The following is a 19,376-nucleotide window of genomic DNA, read 5'->3' as shown; positions in this document are numbered from 1 at the left end:
TGATGCAGGTTTATTTGCACCACCTGCAGCTTCCTTGGATCTGTCATGCTTAGAGTATCTAAACCGTACAGTTCCAAGTCCGAAGTTGACAACACCCCTCAGCCCATCCAAGATCTCGAGGGATTTGTCGTCTACAGCGAAACGGAAATCCCTCCCTGTATTCTCCTTGCACACCATTGAAGCAACAAACTTCCATTGGTTTGTAAGGAGATTACTGTTCTGCTTGGCCAATACCGCCAGTATGGTGTCCACCGGTCTTATGGGTGGTGGAATCCACACTGCTTTATGTCTATGAATAAACAATTGTAAACGATGATCAGCTGGGCTAATCATGTCACCATGTATCATTACATCAGGGATATGTCCTTTTGTTTTTATTTAAAAAATCCCAATTTTTAATTATTTGCACCAGAATCCCACTTTTTAATCACCCGTTGAAACATTTAAAAACACTGTTGAAAACTTAGCAGACTTCCACCCGATATGAAGCCGCCTCTAAAATTTTTAGTGCCAGCAGCCGTTAATGTTTGTCGGCGCAGGGTTCTGATTAGAATTTGAATTTTATCTCTTTCCAAGAAAATTACAAAAACACACGTTAAATAACGGCATCCTTGTTTTATTGCTGTTCTAAATGTAAAAGTGGAAGAAACCTAAAAAGAATTTCAGTTTTTCGCAAACTTCATTTTGTAACTCAACAAAAATACAAATTTTAAGTTAATTCTACAAAACATTAATTTCCAAAGAATCAAACCAAAATCGATTTCATTGAAAAAAAAATATTATTTGTAATAAAAAGCTTTCTATTTTGTTTACTAAAATAATTGTTTAGAAAAAAATCGCAAAAAAATAAAAATTTGCTTGGTAAGACTGATATGATAAATTATAAATAAGAATTTTTAAAATTAATGTCATCATATTTAGCACAAAAATAAAATAATAAAATGTCAACTTGTGAAATGTTGGAAAATAATCTATCCAAGAATGACGAGAGTAAAGACATCGAAAAGCAACAAAAAGAAAATGGCGCAGGCGCCATGTCATCAAAAGATGATCATGTTGTTAATACACCACCAAATGTAAATCAAAAAACTGTTGGAGATGTTTCCAAATTTTTGTCAAAACAAGCTACAACGACTAAGGATGATGTACATATGACTCCACCGCCTCCACCACCAACGACTCCTGTGCAACAAAAAGATATTGCAAAACACCCAGTAGATGCAAATACATTGAATGCTCAGCTAGAGTCTGAAATTGTAGACGAAACTACAGCCTCCGATAAATGGGAGAATATTGCTGAAGTTCCAATACCTCCGCCTATGCCGCCAACGAAATATACATATGCCAATAATACTAAAGGTCAGGGTACTAGCTTTAAATCTGACATTAAAAAGGCCAAGCTTGGTTTAAAATCCACAAACATGAATGATCACCAAAAGAAAAATGTAAGTGAACAAATAATCTTTATATCAGCATCGTTATCCATTTCAAAATTTGAAATTTTGTATATCATAACAAAACTTCCAATTTGTTTATACATTTTCACTAAATTTAGTTTTCGAAAAAAATATTTTTGCTATTTTATTGACACTTCAATCATGTAGGTATGTTTTGCTAAAGATAAATGATATTCAGATACCCAGCAAAAAAAGTGGAAAAAAAATTTTCACCACAAATAACACACTTGAAGCACTTCCAATTTTGTTGAAAAAACAATGATGTTCATTTTTAACGACAATGTTAATTTTGACAACTTTGAACCAGATCTAATCTTATTCATAGATACAGTAAAAATCCGACATATGAATGTCAAGGTCATCAATGGTTGTATAAAACTTTCGCTTTTTATCTAATACAAGTATGTACAATATTTAACATATTAGTTCAAAAGACCTTTTCGGGGGGAACTTGGGAAATTTGAGGTGAAATTTTCAATAGATTTCGTCCTTGGAAAAGTGTATATTCTAAACTTCGTCCAATTATCTTAAAAAAATCGACCTGTACCTTGCGTTCCCTCCCCACTAAAGTGGTGTAGGGTATAATCACCATCAGTTAGAGGGGGAGGGTAGTTTTTAGTATCGCGCTAATGCAGACCCGCCATGGATGGTAACTCATATCATTGAGCATAAACATATGCATCAAGTCAAGATGGGTAGTCCATCACATATGATTTAGTATACATACTAAAAAAAGAAATCTATTTGTCTGTGAACTACCACTCTAATCAACGTGAACGTTATTAATGTATAAATGATTTCTTTATTTTTAATTAAATAAAAGTACTATATTTTCTTATAATTTATTATTATTATTTTTTATTAATTTAAAATATTAACAGACTGAAGTGGATACAATCGATAAGAAGGAGCTTGATACAAAATCGCTGGCATTGATGGAATTGCCAAAAAAGTTTAAATTCGAGGAAATTTTAAAATTAACCGAACGAACTTGGAAAATTCAAAAATTACTAGAAAAACAATCGATGATTAAACCCTCTGTTATTTCTGTAGCAATTCCACTACCACCGCCAACAACATTAGTTTCTATGGACATTTTACTTAATATAAATGGCGGAGATGAAAACGTTGCCCTTAACGAGAAAAATAATAATGAAGTATCGAAGAAGGCGATCGTTAGTAATCAAATGCCGACAACTTGTCTTCATCATCATGATAATAATCATCATAATGAAGAAGAGGTGTTATCACTGCAGGTTCTATCTGCACGCTCTTCTACACCATACACACAGCCAATGTCATGTACTGCCGTAAGTTGTGATTTAGACAACGTATCCGAACATGTAAGTCCGGTTAAAGACGATGGAAGTAATATTTGCAAACACAATGTTAGAGAAATGCGTCAAAATCTAAAAGCAAAAAAGATAGCTGTAAATGCATCAAAATCCGTTCTCTCAGTACCTATTACAAATGGTTGTGGCAAAATAGTTTCGAAAACTAAATCAACTATTCATGCATCTAACGGCGATTCAGTAATACAATATTCTCGTCCCAATCTTTACATGATTCGTAACGATATGTCTAATTCAAAATTAAAACAACATCTTTCCCCTTTTGTACCTCCAAATATTGTAAATTGTGACGTAATTGAATTGGAAGCTCGCCTTAAACGTTTCAACATTTGGAAAATGCCTTCAGATGCTGATGTTACTTTATATGGGTCCCGCAATAGTAATAACAATAATCATAATAATAGTAATGTATGCCACAACAACAACAACAATAATAACGGTAATAATTTGAAATCGCGCTGTAACGACATGATGCCGGCTTTTGTAAAGCGTAAATTTATGGATGAATCTATTATTAGAAGTCAACCACCACAACCGCTTGATTTTAAGGTAAGTCTTAGTTTCTTTTTATTCTTTTCTCCTTTACTGATACATGTTGTGTGTACTAGGATCCGGCTATTATAACAAATCAACGCCGTATTGGCAGTGGTCGCATATCACATAATAAATGGTCTGGTAACTATCAACCACAGTATGCAAATCAACATTACCACGCTAAATTATCGGACTGCAGCCAATTTAATAAACAAGTGAATGGCGATAACAATGTTACAGGTAAATACAATTTAGTTTTAATTGTTTAAATGTTTTTAATTGCATATGTTTATGATCAACATTTCTTAAATAATCCCTAGTTTTTGATTTTTTGTAAAAATTAAGGAAAAAATTAAATTGAAATTTAAGAATTTAGTTCTTTAATAAAAGATTGTATATTTTTAAAAAAATATAAATTTACCATGAAAGATATATAATGTTCGAATTAGACGAATATATCACTATTACTTCACACAATTTTATATTCAAATATTTTCATTTAGTTTCGAATGAACAATCGTCTAAAGATCGAACTGCTGTTGTAGATGTTGGAAAATCAAACTATGTAAAGAGGGTTATGTCTGGATTTTTAGTTGTTTCTAATCCAAAGGATCGAGAAACCGAAGAAAAATATGAACAACATTATAAAAATCAACAAAATGAAGAACCAGAATGGTTTAGTTGTGGACCAACATCACGCTTAGACACAATTGAATTGTGTGGCTTTGATGAAGACGATGAACAACAACATTTAAATAGCGAAAGTAATAGTAGTAGTGCTAGTACTGGAGGTGGTGTGGCTGAAGTTGGTGATGCTGATATAAATAGTGATGAAAGCAAGGAAAATCTCATGCAAAATTCGAATAAGGTAAATACAAATATTTAGTACTTTTTATTGCTTTAATTAATAGTAATGACTGAAATATAATTTTACATACTCTTGCATGAGCTACACCTTCGTGAGGTATCTCGTATGTAATATAGATATCATTTACAATATAACAAATTGAATTCACATTTACTAATTCATACTTCTGTGCTAACCAGTCTATTATATACATACATATGTAATTAGTTTTCTGAAAACCTCTAATTTAATTGCATATTAATTTAATATTCTAATTTCTTTCTATTATAAAATGGCAATAAATTGGCCTTTAATTGCTAATATTTGTGTTTGCAGATCGAATTGTCTGGTAAATCAAAATGGAATGAAAACTTTAATAAATATCGCAAATTTAATCCTAAAAGTGATTCCAATAATAACGTGCATGACAGTAAAAATACAGATACCTCGAAAACAAATAACCATCACGAAAAATCAGATCATGGAACTAAGAAATCAATACCTTTTCAATACGATCAGTTCTCTGGAAACTCTAAGTCACGTTCACACATGCAACAGAATCGTAATGGTGGTGAAATGAACGGTACTGGAGGACATCACTATCAAAATCATAACGGAAGTTCACGCTTTTTACCATTCTTCGGAGGACATCCGTCTAGAAATAATTCAAGTGAACAATTGGAAAATAGCGGTTCTTCAGCATCGCTAAACGAATTCTTCAAGCAGGCTATGAACTCTCAAAAAAAGACCGATCCACTGCATTTGATGATGCCGCAATCACAGCAACAAAATCCATCTACAACAAATACACGTTCAACATCAAATATTAATTTAACCGAAATACCTTCAGTTGATGAATTGGAAGCTAAATGGCGACAGAATTCATCCACTTGCGGAAATAGTGTTAAAAATATTGAAAACTATTGTAATGATGCTAATAATAATAATATTAGTCGCGATTCGGAAAATTTCAAAAAGCTCATTGGTCAATTGAACAATAACTATAATTCAATCCCACCAACATCTACAATGACTACGAAATCTGAGCAACAGCATAATAAATCTCAAAATAATATATTCTCCAATAATAACAGCAATACCAATAATGAGAATCTTTCGACTATTATATTTAAACAACAGTTCCAACAAAAGCAGTTACAGCATCAGCAACAATCTACCACAGGAATGCAACAAACAAATCCCTTACAACAACAATATAACAAACAAAATGTTTTCATACAACAGCAACAAGCTGCTCTTCTGGCAAATTTGCAGTTGAAGGCTATTTTAAGCCGCCCGGAAGCTCAAATGTTGTTATTGGGATTGGCAAAAGGTGATTTTTAGTTTAATTTTTTAAAATTTAATTTAAATTTATACTTTCGATTTCTATGTTGAGTTAAGAAAAGAGCAATTGAAAAATGTATGCATTTTCCGTTCAATTTCTATATTCTATATTCCAAAGGAATTGTAATTCTCAAATAGAGAAACTCAAATCACATTTTCAATTTTTTTTTTTAATTTAAATTGTAAACAATTGGAATCTTTTAAAATTAATTGGGAAATTTTAATGATTTTTACATCTTTTCTTTTGAATAACGTAGGTGACATTTCAAAACATGGTCTAGTAATACAATTGGCAAATCCACGCTTGCCTCAAAGAGATCGAGAAGCCATAACTGCAGTACTTACATTTACCTCTGCACAGCAGCAACAACAGCAGCAGCAGCAACAACAACAGCAGTTTGATGTGTTATCGAATAATTTAATAATGAATCAGCTACAAAATCTTCAAAATTTAGCTATTGTTCAACAGACTTTGGCGGCTCAACAACAACAACAACAATTGCAAGGTGGCAATAAGCGTTTAACGACAATGCAACCAATGAGTCAAGAAGAACTACAAACCCATGCAAATATAATAATGCAAAATGCATTAATAAAACGTAAAATTGAAGAGCAAACAAATGCTTTAGGATTACAAAAAATCTTACAATTGAATGCAGCTGCTCAAGTAGCTAAGCAACAGCAACAGCAGCAAACACATAATCGTAATATCAGTGGTCCTGGTAATCAAAACACTCAAAATTTGAATCGCATTACAACTGGTAGTCGTCGACTTCAAGCACTTCAGAATTTATTTAATGACTCAAATGGTATGGTAGATAATATACAACAACAACAGCAACAGAATCTGAATGGTGGTAATATTAATAACAATAGTGGTACAAACTATCGCAACAATCGTAATACTAATATTCAAAATCAACGCAGACGTTCGTCAGGCGCCACATCTGGTGTACCCTTAAAGTTGGCACCAGAAATTGAACATCAATATCAGCAACAACAACAGCAATGCCAATTAATTGATCATCAGACGCATTATCAAAATTCAGTGATGTCTAATCCGCATATGCATCATGCAGGAAGGCCAAATAAAATTCACATTCCATCACAACAGCCGGCAGTTATTCTTTCAGGAGGTGGAAGTAAGTATTATTTTTAATATTACATTTTAAATATTTCTTATTTATACGATATTTATCAAAATGTTATTTGCATACATATGTATGTATATAGATGATACATGCATACATATGTACATACTTATGTACATACCATGTACATATATTTCGGTTAACGCGTAATAAACATAACGTCGTTTAAATTTAGAAAGAAATTCCAGATGAGTTTTTTGTACAATCAGGTTTGTACGATGTGCTGTGTAAAGTAAAAGCACATATTAAATGTGCTTCCGTAATGGCACAGATTTAAAACACATATGTATGTATGTACATTAGGGTGGCTCCAAAATTGAAGTTGCTGATGTTCCTACCGAAAATGAAAACTTTGTTCATTCTAAGATACCAATTCTCAAAATTTTTGTCCTTACGTCAATATTTGGTGAGCGGGATCAAAAGATAAAAATGTCCTTTTTTAAGGTTTTTATTTGATTTTTTCATATTTCTGGCTAATAAACCATATGCAAATTTGGTATCATATGAAAGGTCTTTGAGAGACGATTTTAATTTGACTTAACACAATTTTGTATAGGACTCCTAAATTATTCAAATGTTTTATTTTTCGGAAAATTTTTAGATTTTTTAAATTTTTACAAAGAATTATTTAATGTAATTAATTGAAATTATTACATTAACCTAACCTCATATTATTTCACTGAAACGGGTTTTTTCAGTTTTTTTAAATTCGATATGTTTTGTATTTTATTTAAAAATGTTGAACCCTAAAGTACTTAATATTTTTATTAGCTTTACATTAGTATATAACACTTTATAATTTCATCCGATTACACCGTGAAACAGTCATTTTCGCACATGAAAAAAAACTATGTGTACATGAAACTATGGACAATTTGTATTAACTCTGTGTACTCAGTTTTTCATAATGTGCTCTTATGTCCCTGTAAAAGGGCCTTAAAGTTTAAAGGACATACAATTTCAAAAGATGGAACTCCAAATTTATATAAAAAATTGGTATTAATATTAATATCAAATGAAGCTGACAATCTCTGATGTAAAATAATATTATTTATTTCAATTCATCAGAATTAAAAAAGAAAATGGAGTTTAACGAAAATTTGTAAAAAATTTTGTTTTGAAAATGAGACCTTTTTTTAATTTAATGTCTTTTTAGATTTTTTGTCTAAGTGAGTCAAATAAATAATACAGATAGAATGTACAGATTCCCAGGTTTCATTTGATACCAATACACAACACATACAAATATTTAAAATATTTGTTTGAACTTTGAACTTTGGAGTTATTTTATAAGGACATTATAAAAAACGGAGTATGCAGAATTGCTTTTCTATGTGTGAAAGTTTTTTTTTTCAAAATTGTTACAGGGTGTTATAAATCAAAATTTTCAGTTTAACTAAAATACATATTAACACAGTTTCTTCTAAAAATCTACTTGTTTGTTGAAAATATAATTTCGATAATTTTTGATATGCCATTGAAAGCGCCTCTCAAGGACTTTTCTTATGATACAAAAATTTCATATCATTCCTTTGGATGATATAGGAAAAAAATCATAAAAACCTCAAAAAGGACGTTTTTATCCTTTGATTCAGCTCACCAAATATTGACGCCAGGACAAAAATTTTGAGAAACGGTATTTTAAAATCAATTAAACTTTCATTTTAGTTGGGAACATTGACACCTTAATTTTTCCTCCATACAAACGGGGCGACCCTAATGTACATATGTATGTATGTGCGTTTAATTGATTTTCGCAAGTGGGAGCTATGTATGGTCAATTATGGTCCGATCCGTATTTTAGTTGGTAGTACGATTTCAGTTGATATGAGATCAATGTTTACTGTCCAAAAATGTGTACTTTATTCAAATTTTGACTTGAATTTATTCAATGCGAATGGAATAGTTTACTTGCCCTAAAATAAAAAGTGGAGAACAATAGAGATCAAATAAAATCCCGTTTCAAAAAAATAATTATTAAAATTAATAGAAGCGTTAAAAACGTTAAAAGTGTGGAATTAATTCCATTTGATTCTGAAAAATCATTGGCTAACAATATTTGTCATGTATTAAAGTTAAAAATCATTAATAGAGAAAAATATTTTAATACTACATTATTGTTCCAGCTTTGATAAATACACTGAAATACATTTAACGAAATGCTTCATGGTTTCGCACCATGAAATTGTTTCGTAATATACGAAATTTTTTATTATTATCCTCACGAATTTTCTTCCCTTATGTTATGAAAATAATTGATGAATTATATTATACTTTTTCGTAAATTTTATAAAAAAGGTGCTAAATTTTACTTAAATAAAAAAAACATAATAAAAATATTTTATTTCGTAAAATATTAACGTACATTATAAAATAATTTTATTATTTTAAATGTCCCATACTTTAACCAAATTATTTTTGTAAAATAAAACAAAGTTTCGTAATATAGACGAAAAAATATTTTCGTACTTTGAAAGGGATTTGATTAAATAATATATCGTCTTATATACGAAATTTTCGTAAATATTACGAAAAAAATATTTGTTATTTTTTTTTTGGAATTATTTTCAGTGTAGTACCATATGGTAGGGTTTTAACAAAGTTTGCAAAAAAGCAAAACAGTTTGCTGTATTTTTGTTCCTGGACTTGTTTATTAATGTAATTTATATCTACATACATATTTGGAAAAATAACTCTATTTTAAAGCTTTTTAGCGCAATTAAAAAATAACGTTAAACTGTTAAAATAATAGGCAATTTCAAGCACTAGAGAGAAGAAAAACGTTATAAAATTAAAAAACAACAGATTTCCGGGTGGAAAACGTAGTCCAATTGAGAAACAATGTGGGATATTGAAATAAAATAATTACGAATTATCATAAGAATACTATGAGAACACATTTCAAATATTTACAGCTCAAGAAAAGAACTATTCTTAAGATCAAGCATGTGACAACAGTATTAGATTTACCTGTTGAATAAAGGGTAATGTTATTTGGGCAGAGATATCATGGAAGCTTCGGAATATGTTAAAATCCTAAAATTCCTGAAATTCCATAGTAACTGAATTCTTGACAGTAGATCACCTGCAATGTAGTGACTTGTTCAGCCGTCCGATTTAACTTTATTTGACAAATTTCTATCCAAAAAAAAAAAAAAAAACAACCAACAAAGTTATTAAAATACTGGTATATCATATGGTCGACTTGTTAGATTCTTATGCCCCTATTATGGTTTACAACTCAACTCAGTTGAGTTGAAATTGAAACAACTCAACTTTAGAACAACTCAACTTATATTTGGTATTATGAATTACAACCAATTTCAGTTGTAATTGTGTTGATGTTGCCAACCTAAAAAGTGCTTTTTTGTCATAAAATTAAGTGAAAAGTTTATGAATTTCTGTTTTTCGTAAATGTCAAATGTATTGAACATCTTTTTATTGTAAATTCGCTTGAAATCAGTGATTAATGAAATTTAAAAAAAATGTTAAAAAAAAAAACTTTACTTTGTTTTATTTTAAAAATTTATTCTAAACAATTGAGTTGTAATTTGTTACAACTGCTTTTGATAAGTTGTAATTTTTTTCAAAAAAGTTGTAATAAATTTCAACTTTAAATTTTAAGTTGTTATCGATAATACCAAAGACCAAAATTTCAACTAAAGAAGAGTTGAGTTGTAAACCATAATAGGGGCATTAATTAAATTTTACTTATTTTTCTTAAACACGGTTATTTGTGTTTTTTATTTATATAAATAAAATATCGTCAAATTTTGCATGAGAAGCCAAAAACAATTTAAATGCCCCTATTATGATTTACAACTCAACTCAGTTGAGTTGAAATTGAAACAACTCAACTTTAGAACAACTCAACTTATATTTGGTATTATGAATTACAACCAATTTCAGTTGTAATTGTGTTGATGTTGCCAACCTAAAAAGTGCTTTTTTGTCATAAAATTAAGTGAAAAGTTTATGAATTTCTGTTTTTCGTAAATGACAAATGTATTGAACATCTTTTTATTGTAAATTCGCTCGAAATCAGTGATTAATGAAATTTAAGAAAATTTAAAAAAAAAACTTTACTTTGTTTTAGTTTAAAAATTTATTCTAAACAATTGAGTTGTAATTTGTTACAACTGCTTTTGATAAGTTGTAATTTTTTTCAAAAAAGTTGTAATAAATTTCAACTTTAAATTTTAAGTTGTTATCGATAATACCAAAGAGCAAAATTTCAACTAAAGAAGAGTTGAGTTGTAAACCATAATAGGGGCAAAAATAAAAAGTTTAGTTTCAATCACCGCGATTTGTTTTTCTTTAACGGTAAATCTATCAGTTGTTTTGACAATTCAAATACAAATGATTAGTCTTTAGATTTAGATTTTAGATTTTTTAGCCTTTATATAAAAGTAATTTGCACACAGGGCAGCGGACCAAGCTGGACCAAGGCAAAGTAAATTTTGAGAGGGGTAACAAAAACACGAATTTATTACGTTGTCATTTACAATTACTTGTTATTCTAGTTGAAGATTTTTTAATTACAATTACTTGAAATTGTGATTGAAGTTTACCAATTAAAATAAAAATATTACTTGTAATTGTAATTTAGGTATTACTAAGTACTAATTACTAATTCAATTACATTTACTTTTAATTGTAATTGAAGTTTTTCCAATTACAATTGTAATTGCGATTGATGTTTTCCAATTACAATTATTTGTAATTTAGGTATTACAAATTCAATTACTTTTAATTGTAATTGGCAATTACTAGTATTATAATTGTAATTACAATTACTAGTATTGTGTAATTGAAGTTTTGCCAATAACAATTACATGTATTTACAATTAAAAAAAGCCAATTAATTTTAAAAGTAATTGTAGTTGAAAATATAATCATTAACCCCCAAGTCTGGTACGTATCAATTGCATGAAAAGAGGCTTGAGTGTAATTGAAAATACTTTTTTTTTAATTCGAGAACTTGTTTAAGAAGTTTTTTATTTTTCTTACATAATTTATAAACATTAACGTATGTTTAGGTTATTTTTTTATTATACTAATTTGAATATTATTTAAAATTTATTGATAAAGTCAAAAATGACCTAGATTCTCACAAATTTAAGAACATTTCAGGAATATTGTTGTGAAATCACGATTCAATCAGAGTTTTTGTTTACCCTATTTGGTTCATCAATGCGCATCGTTTGAATGGTGGCGATTGTTAATGTCTATTATATGTATATACATTAATATATTATTTAATGACACAAATAATTATCGCGTGAATTTCTTGATTTTATTTTATTTCACATTTAAAATACACAAAACAATTTGAGTATGCAAACACAAAAATAACCCACGGAAAGAAATAAATACCTATTTTTTTGTAAAAACAGAAAAAAACAAAAATCCCCATTTGTTTTTCTTAGAAATATCTCTTGCGATATTTGTTCGTATGTATATCTAAAATAAGTTCAAAAATTTATCTTCTTTCTTTTTTTTATTGATTTGAATATACACCATACATATAATAAATACACAAAATAGTTATTTTGCATACACAAAGATAAAAACTTGTCTTACATTTATAGAACAGGTTCTAATACTTTTCCTGCAAATATAATACTTCCAGTGGCTTCTTCTTCTATGAAAAATATGAATGGGCGATTTACTGTGAACTCTTCAATAACAGGATTTCCACCAAACTTGTTTCCAATTTCAAAAACAGTAGAAGCGAATGCTTCAGTACCTTTTTCATTTACATCGATGCCGGCTTTTTGAATCACATTTGATACCTTTAATTTTCCGGCCACTTCAGCACCTCTATCTAGACCTGGCAAAGATGCATCATCTGTGAAAATGTCATTTATGCCCAGAGCAGAAAGAGTATTTTTTAGATTTTTGTCAAATTCGAATTTGAATTTGGGCAAAGTAACTTTCAATTTGGTCTCTTCCATCATAAATTGCATACGTTTCACTTGATCGTTTTGCAGGACTTGTGTTAGTTCTTCGACGCCACCCTTAGTTTTAGGCAACAATATGAACATGGAGAATTTTTTACCTTTGTAGGGTAGTCTCAATATTTTTGTATTCATGGAGCTGTGGTCATAATAGTAAAAGTACTCGGTTTGCTCCATATATTGTACACGCGATTGGGTTTCGGGTGTCTTAAAGAAAACTCCCTCATAGGTGGAATTGAATTGACGACGCCACAAACCATTGAAGTATATGGCATTTGTTAATAACAATACGCTATTCTGTACATTTTCTTTAGTGACAAGATTTTGCAAGCGGCCCTGAGTGACATTTTTACACCAGTTATTAATGTGATCTGCCGATGCTTGAGCATCTTTGAAGTTTAAACGTTCGATATCTGTATCGTAATACGTTGCCAGCATTGCTGCGTATCTCTGTTTGGGTTCAATGAACTCATCGGTGAACATCTTTGTTTCCAAATTTAAAGTCGTATATGGGTTTTCCTTCTTTAATGATGTCAGCATCTTTTTATAGAAACCACGTAAATTGTCTGGTGATTTTATTACTTCTAGTGTTTTGATCAACTCCCTTTGTGTTTGTGTATTATTACCTGCTGCTTCAGCCAACAGTGCCAGAAGTAGTTTCACAGAAAATGGGGATATAATAACATTAGTGTTCTCCTCTTCAAGTACATCTCTTAGCAATTCCCATGAGAAATGATCGTGGGCATCACTGCTAAATGGAACGTAGTCGTCCATATCGTCGTAGGCATAAAAACCGGTGTCAAATGTTTGGGGAATAACATTAAAAATTCCTGTTGGTGTTAGCGCATTTGCAGCCTGCGCTGCCATTGCTCCTGATGTTGTTTTTGATTTACCCGGTGGAGGCAGTGGCTCAGGCATATTTGTTAATTTTGTTTCTGCTCTAACACATAGTGTACAATAATTGAATATTATACAGAAAATAATTAATTTTTTCATTAAGATTTTTTTGTTTATCATCTTTTATTTCGTTCTTGGCGTTATTTTTAATGATAGCTAATAATTCTTTTCAATAATCGTCTTGAAATAAATCACACTGATTTGTTTGTATAATAATTGCTTCTCTAACTACGGATTTTTTTTTCTGTTCGTACTATTCTTCTTCGATCTTCTACGTTTAACGTTTAATCTTTAAATGATTTGAAATTTTGTAAAGATTTTGCATTTAAAACCAGTTTCTTTTGCAAAGTTTGTTGTGTGTTTTCTATATTATGTGTATGAATATTCATAAATATACAAGTGTATTGGTGAGGTCCCGCTATTTCCCTGAGAGCATCAGAATAAATATTAAAAATAAACCTGTAATTCCAAAGTACTCTATGTTCTTGTTTATACGTTTCTTTGATCATCTCTTTTTGAAGATTACTCAATTTGTATTAAGTTATTTATACACACATGCATATGTTTAAGTTTTGTTTTTGTTAAATACTCTGGACCAAAGAGATGCTCACACGAGAAAGCTTAAAAAATTAACATTAGTACATATCGTTTTCTTTATTTTTTCTATTTACTTTTGTTGTGCCAAATTTTAAAGTTAGATTCCAATCCATTATACAACATACAAAGAAACATACGCGGAGGCATTAAATTTATTATTTAATATAATTATTTTAAATTGATTTTTAAATTAAATTTATACAGCGACATTAACATTGCTTTTGCGTTCGATTTAAACAATTATAATAAAAATTATGAATACTGTGTGTTTTTCTTCTTCCTTACTGTTTACTTGAAAATTACATCTAAAATAAATAAATTGAAAATTCGATTTCATAATATCAAATTAAAATAATATAGTGTTTCTGAGTGAATAATTTTTTTAAAATCCAATTCACACGTTTTTTTAAAATGCATACCTGTTAAAAATTTTAACATTTACTTTGTAAAATGTCCTGTAGTTTTATTTATCGAATCTAAGACGATTGTTACACTGCCAATCATTTGAATAAGGAATTTAATTTTACCAACTTTGAACGAATATACACATGTGGACAAAAAATAAATACACCAGTAAAAGTTCTGTTTAACAGCTTATAATAAAATATTTATTAGATAGATTAAAAACTGAACATATTTAAAGATTTAAAATAAAAATATGAAAGAAAAATAAATTCAAATCCTAAACTGCTTTCAGTCTTCTTAAAAATGTTTTAAAATGGTGGACAAAAAAATAAGTACATTCATCAAAGGTACCAGAAAAGTAAATCTAATTCAATAGTTTTAAGTTTTTTTTGTTCATTACAACTTTTGTTTGGTAGTATCGTGTGTAACAACCATTATTTTGAATAACTTTATCCACCCTTTTTGGCATACAGGTATTTCGTACCACGTTTTCTGGATAAAGGCCCGTAATTGATTCTTATTTTGAAAACATTCATTAGTTACACTTCTTTTTACCTCTCCCCAAAGGTTTTCTATTGACTTGGCCAGTCCAGTAAGACCACATCATTACCCTTAAACCAATCCTGGCACAACGTTTAGGTGTCCATCGGATCATTATCCTGGTGGAAAACCCACCTGAGAAGCATATTTTCTTCAGCATAGGGCAACATAACATTTTCAAGGATGTATTAAAATGGTGTCATGGTGTCGGAAATCCGATGAATAGGACCAAAAGAAAATGAACGATCCAAGGTTCCGGTAATAAAACGAAGACTTTTTCCCTTATTTCTTAGCGTCAACGCAGTTCTCCTCTTTTCGATAGTTTAAATCTTGCCTCAACCCATCTATTAAATATTTTCCCATTTCTTTTACAAAAACTAAATGGGAATTTATTAAAAATGACAAACCTTTTCAAAAAGCCCGATTAAAAACTTAAAAATATAATTAAAATGTATTTATTTTTTGTCCAAGCAGCGAAAGTTCCCCACGAACAAAAAATGCCAAAATTTGAAAATGGAAGATAATTTAGCTTTTTTTTACAATAAATGGTATTATCATATCGAAACTGATAAAATAACATAGAGTTTCCACTAACACATGTAAATTTAATACACGAAAATGTATACATTTTTTTGACATCCAAATATCGGATTTTTACTGCATCTATGAATAAGATAAGATGTAGTTCAATGTTGTCAAAAATGAACAACATCCCTCCAATGACACGCTAATGTAAAATTCATAGGTTTTTCACCAAAATTGGAAGTACTTCAAGTATGTTACTTGTGGTGAAAATTCTACTTCTTTTTCCTCACTTTTTTTGCTGGGTTCTTATGTTAAGAATTATTTTTTTGATTGATATCTTTTGAGAAAAAACGGAGTTTTTTGAAAAAAAAAATTATTTAATTAAAATATTTTTAAAAATTTTAGAAAAATTCATTTCTTTTAAAGAAAATTTATTTTTCTTTTTACCTCTAGAAAATTGAGGTCTTTTAAACATCACTTGAATTTGTATATTTTAAAGAATCTGGTCCTTATATTGCAATTCAAATTGACAACTGTTGGTTGTCTTGGTTTTATTTTCATTCTCAAAAGAAAAGGAATGCGGAAAAGCTTTTAATACGTTTAAAAAAAAAATAGCAGAAAACACAAAAAATTGGAAAGAAAATAGTGTACAGTTTAGTTTAGTTTAGTTTAAAAAGTATACATCCACTCGGAGACACAAAGCCTCCATTGTGATTCCCTTTATTGAAGAATAAAGAACAATAAAATTAGATAAAAGACAGATGAATAAGAGATAGAGAGAGAAAGTGAGAATAGTAAGAATTTTCCCCAAAAAAAGGATTACTGAACGAAAGTGGACATGGAAGGGAAATCTCCATTGTCCGTTACCAGAATAACCAATATATTCCCCTCTCATCCTAGCCCTCACACAAAATATCCTACACAAAATGGCTTTAATGTTCATAATTCATTTAAAACAGAATAAATATAATTTATACAAAAATTCATCTATTCATCAAATTTTATTAGGATCGGACAATTTTTTACCCTCGCCCCTCTTTCAGAAAATCAATCATTCATCAAACATCAAAGATATTAAAAAAATTCAACATAAATAGTCGGCCACACCCGACTTTTAATTCGCACATGAATGCTAGTAAGCTTTCAAACTTTCCGAAATTAAAAATATACGATTTAATGGTCTTCCTTAGGCTTTATAATTATTGTCATTCTCGAGATCGTAGTTCCGTTAAATTGGTATCAGAGTACATAAAAGAGTTCATAACGTGGTAGCTCGTCATCAAGTACCTATATATTTGTTGTCAGAAACTTAAGTTCTAAATATCTATAAATATTTACCTAAATGCGATAAAAAATAGTGATATACAAATTTCATAGGAAATATTTTTTGGTACATATTTTTCACATGTTTAGTGCATATTTTCGTATATTTTCATTTGCTATTATGGTTTACAACTCAACTCTTCTTTAGTTGAAATTTAGCTATTTGGTATTATCGATAACAACCTAAAATTTAAAGTTGAAATTTGTTACAACTTTTTTGAAAAAAATTACAACTCAAAAAAAGCAGTTGTAGCAAATTTCAACTTAAAAAATAGAACTCAATGTTTAGAATAATTTTTTGGGAATAATTGAAAAAAAATTGTAATTGTCTTAAATTTCATTATTCACGGATTTCGTTTACGAAAAATAGGATTTCATAAACTTTTCGCTTAATTTCATGACGAAAAAGCACCATCTGCTTAATCATCTGTAAATTCGGCACTTTTTTAGGTTGACAAAATGTTAAGTTGTTTTAAAGTTGAATTGTTCCCATTTCATTTGAGTTGTTTCCATTTCAACTCAACTGAGTTGAGTTGTAAACCGTAATAGAGGCATACAACCGTATTCGGGTGTACGGTTGTATGGGGGTAAGGTGGAATAATGGACACTTGAGTCCACTAAATTGATCCCTTTGTGATACCTGAACTAGAGAAAACCCTCAGCGTATTAGTACACTTCAACCTAAGTTCGCTGGTTTCTTAATATACGAATATAGGAGTCTAACTTTCGGATTTCAACATTCGGTAGAACCGTTAAGTCGAGCAAGAAATAATTAGACTCATTATAGGATCTGCTAGGGCGGGTCAATGACAGAGGAAGTGATTAATACTCTTTACTTCCTCTTCATCCTATTTTGTCTTTGGTGCAACATAAACTAAATTTTGTTGAAATATCTTCAAAAATTCAAAAGTTTTAAGGGTTTTTTCAGATGTGGTTTACACTTTCAAAATTATTAAAACCTTCTGCAAGGAAAAATGTTGGAGGAAAAACATGCATTGGCATAATTATGTTTTCTCCCGTCTATACAAAACAATTAAAAAGTAACAGTATTTTTTAAATATATAGTTCATTTCCATTCCGTTCCACTCACTATCAATAATTTTAAATTACAAACACACACGTGTTAGTTTTCATACACAATATTTTATTCTAATATGGCAACTACATGTTTATAAATAAAACTTTGGTAGAAGAGATTAAAGCATATGTTTTTGACAAGTAAAATCGACTGATTTAAAGTTATTCAACATTTGTATTATTGTACCGTGTAAATTGTAAAATTGTGCCATGCAAATACGTCGTCCTCGCGGTATAACAGTCCAGCAGTTAATGGTAGTTACTGGATTAGGTATTTTAGGAGGTGTATATATTTGGCAACCACTTATTGTTAAGTGGAAAAAAGAAAGAAGTGCTAACAAGGAAGAAACAACGGGAACAGTCACTGCCGCTCTCGCCACAGAAACTTCAGCAAAGTTAGTTTATTAAATAATAATAATTATTATTATTATTGTTAATTAAAATTGTTCCTTCAAAGGCTTTAATTGGTATATTTAAGTTTGTTAATATTGTACTTTTCCCATTTTTTATTTTCAGATGAGTTTAATTAAAAATTTGAAGCAATTTTCCACCTCAACAACTGGTCTTATGGCCATTGGAATATTTTCGACATTGATTATTAGTGTTAGTTATCGCGTATTTATGAAACCTGAATTTGAAAGGCGACGTCGCCAAGAGGCCGAAGCAATGGCAGATTATATTTTCCAACATGAACTACAACAAAGTAAATCATCATCCAGTGAACATCAAAGCTTTTAAATCAAAGACTTTGTATATTTACTTATCAATTACTACATACACAGTAAGATAAATTCTTTTTCTAAGGAATTTACATAAAATCTAGGGAAAAAATATTATTTCTAATTTAAACTTTTTTCTTCAACAATCAATCTCTGTCGTTCTATTGAAATTGTTCTTAAATTTCTTTTCATAATTTTTTATTTTTAACAAAACCATTATAAGAAAAACAAAACAATATAAATATAAACAAATAATAATAATAAAAGAAAAAACATCATAACTTTTTTGTATTACTGAAATTTTTAAGAAATGAATAATAAAACGAAAATTTTAATTTCAGTTTAATTGTTAACAAACTTGAAGTCTTTCAAAAGTATTGATTTGATTATTTAATTTTATTAAAAATGATTCTATACGATGTTTTTCTAGCATTATTTTTCTTCTTTTTTTTTTTTGTAAAATACAAAAGAGCCAATGAACATAATTTTTCTTTATTATTTTTATATTTGTTTAATAATTTAGATATTAATTTAATGATAAACAATGAATAAAAATGTATTATTGAATTTTGGTTTGAAATAAAATTTTAGCAAAAGGAATTAAACCATCAATATATTGTTTTATTTATCTTATTTTTTACGAACATA

The 19,376-nt window shown here is 29.3% G+C and overlaps 2 protein-coding genes across 2 annotated transcripts; one reads left to right on the top strand and one right to left on the bottom strand.

The window, feature by feature from the left end:
* Positions 1-580: 580 nt before the first annotated feature.
* LOC119616522 (protein cup) lies at positions 581-19,009 on the top strand. The gene is made up of 8 exons (XM_037972924.1): positions 581-861; positions 922-1,445; positions 2,339-3,358; positions 3,418-3,583; positions 3,847-4,211; positions 4,527-5,523; positions 5,792-6,676; positions 18,526-19,009. The coding sequence occupies exons 2-8, from the start codon at positions 942-944 to the stop codon at positions 18,537-18,539; spliced, it is 3,951 nt and encodes a 1,316-aa protein (XP_037828852.1). The 5' UTR covers positions 581-861; positions 922-941; the 3' UTR covers positions 18,540-19,009.
* On the bottom strand, positions 12,167-13,838 carry LOC119616523 (serine protease inhibitor 27A). Its single transcript, XM_037972925.1, has one exon. It carries the CDS (start codon positions 13,660-13,662, stop codon positions 12,271-12,273), a length of 1,392 nt encoding a protein of 463 aa, XP_037828853.1. The 5' UTR covers positions 13,663-13,838; the 3' UTR covers positions 12,167-12,270.
* Positions 19,010-19,376: the final 367 nt, after the last annotated feature.

This window comes from Lucilia sericata, unplaced genomic scaffold (assembly GCF_015586225.1).
Source record: "Lucilia sericata isolate MDLA Ls3-8-SP2 unplaced genomic scaffold, ASM1558622v1 Contig000077F_arrow, whole genome shotgun sequence".
Taxonomy (NCBI): Eukaryota; Metazoa; Arthropoda; class Insecta; order Diptera; family Calliphoridae; genus Lucilia; species Lucilia sericata.
This window is presented reverse-complemented; position numbering and strand designations above follow the sequence as displayed.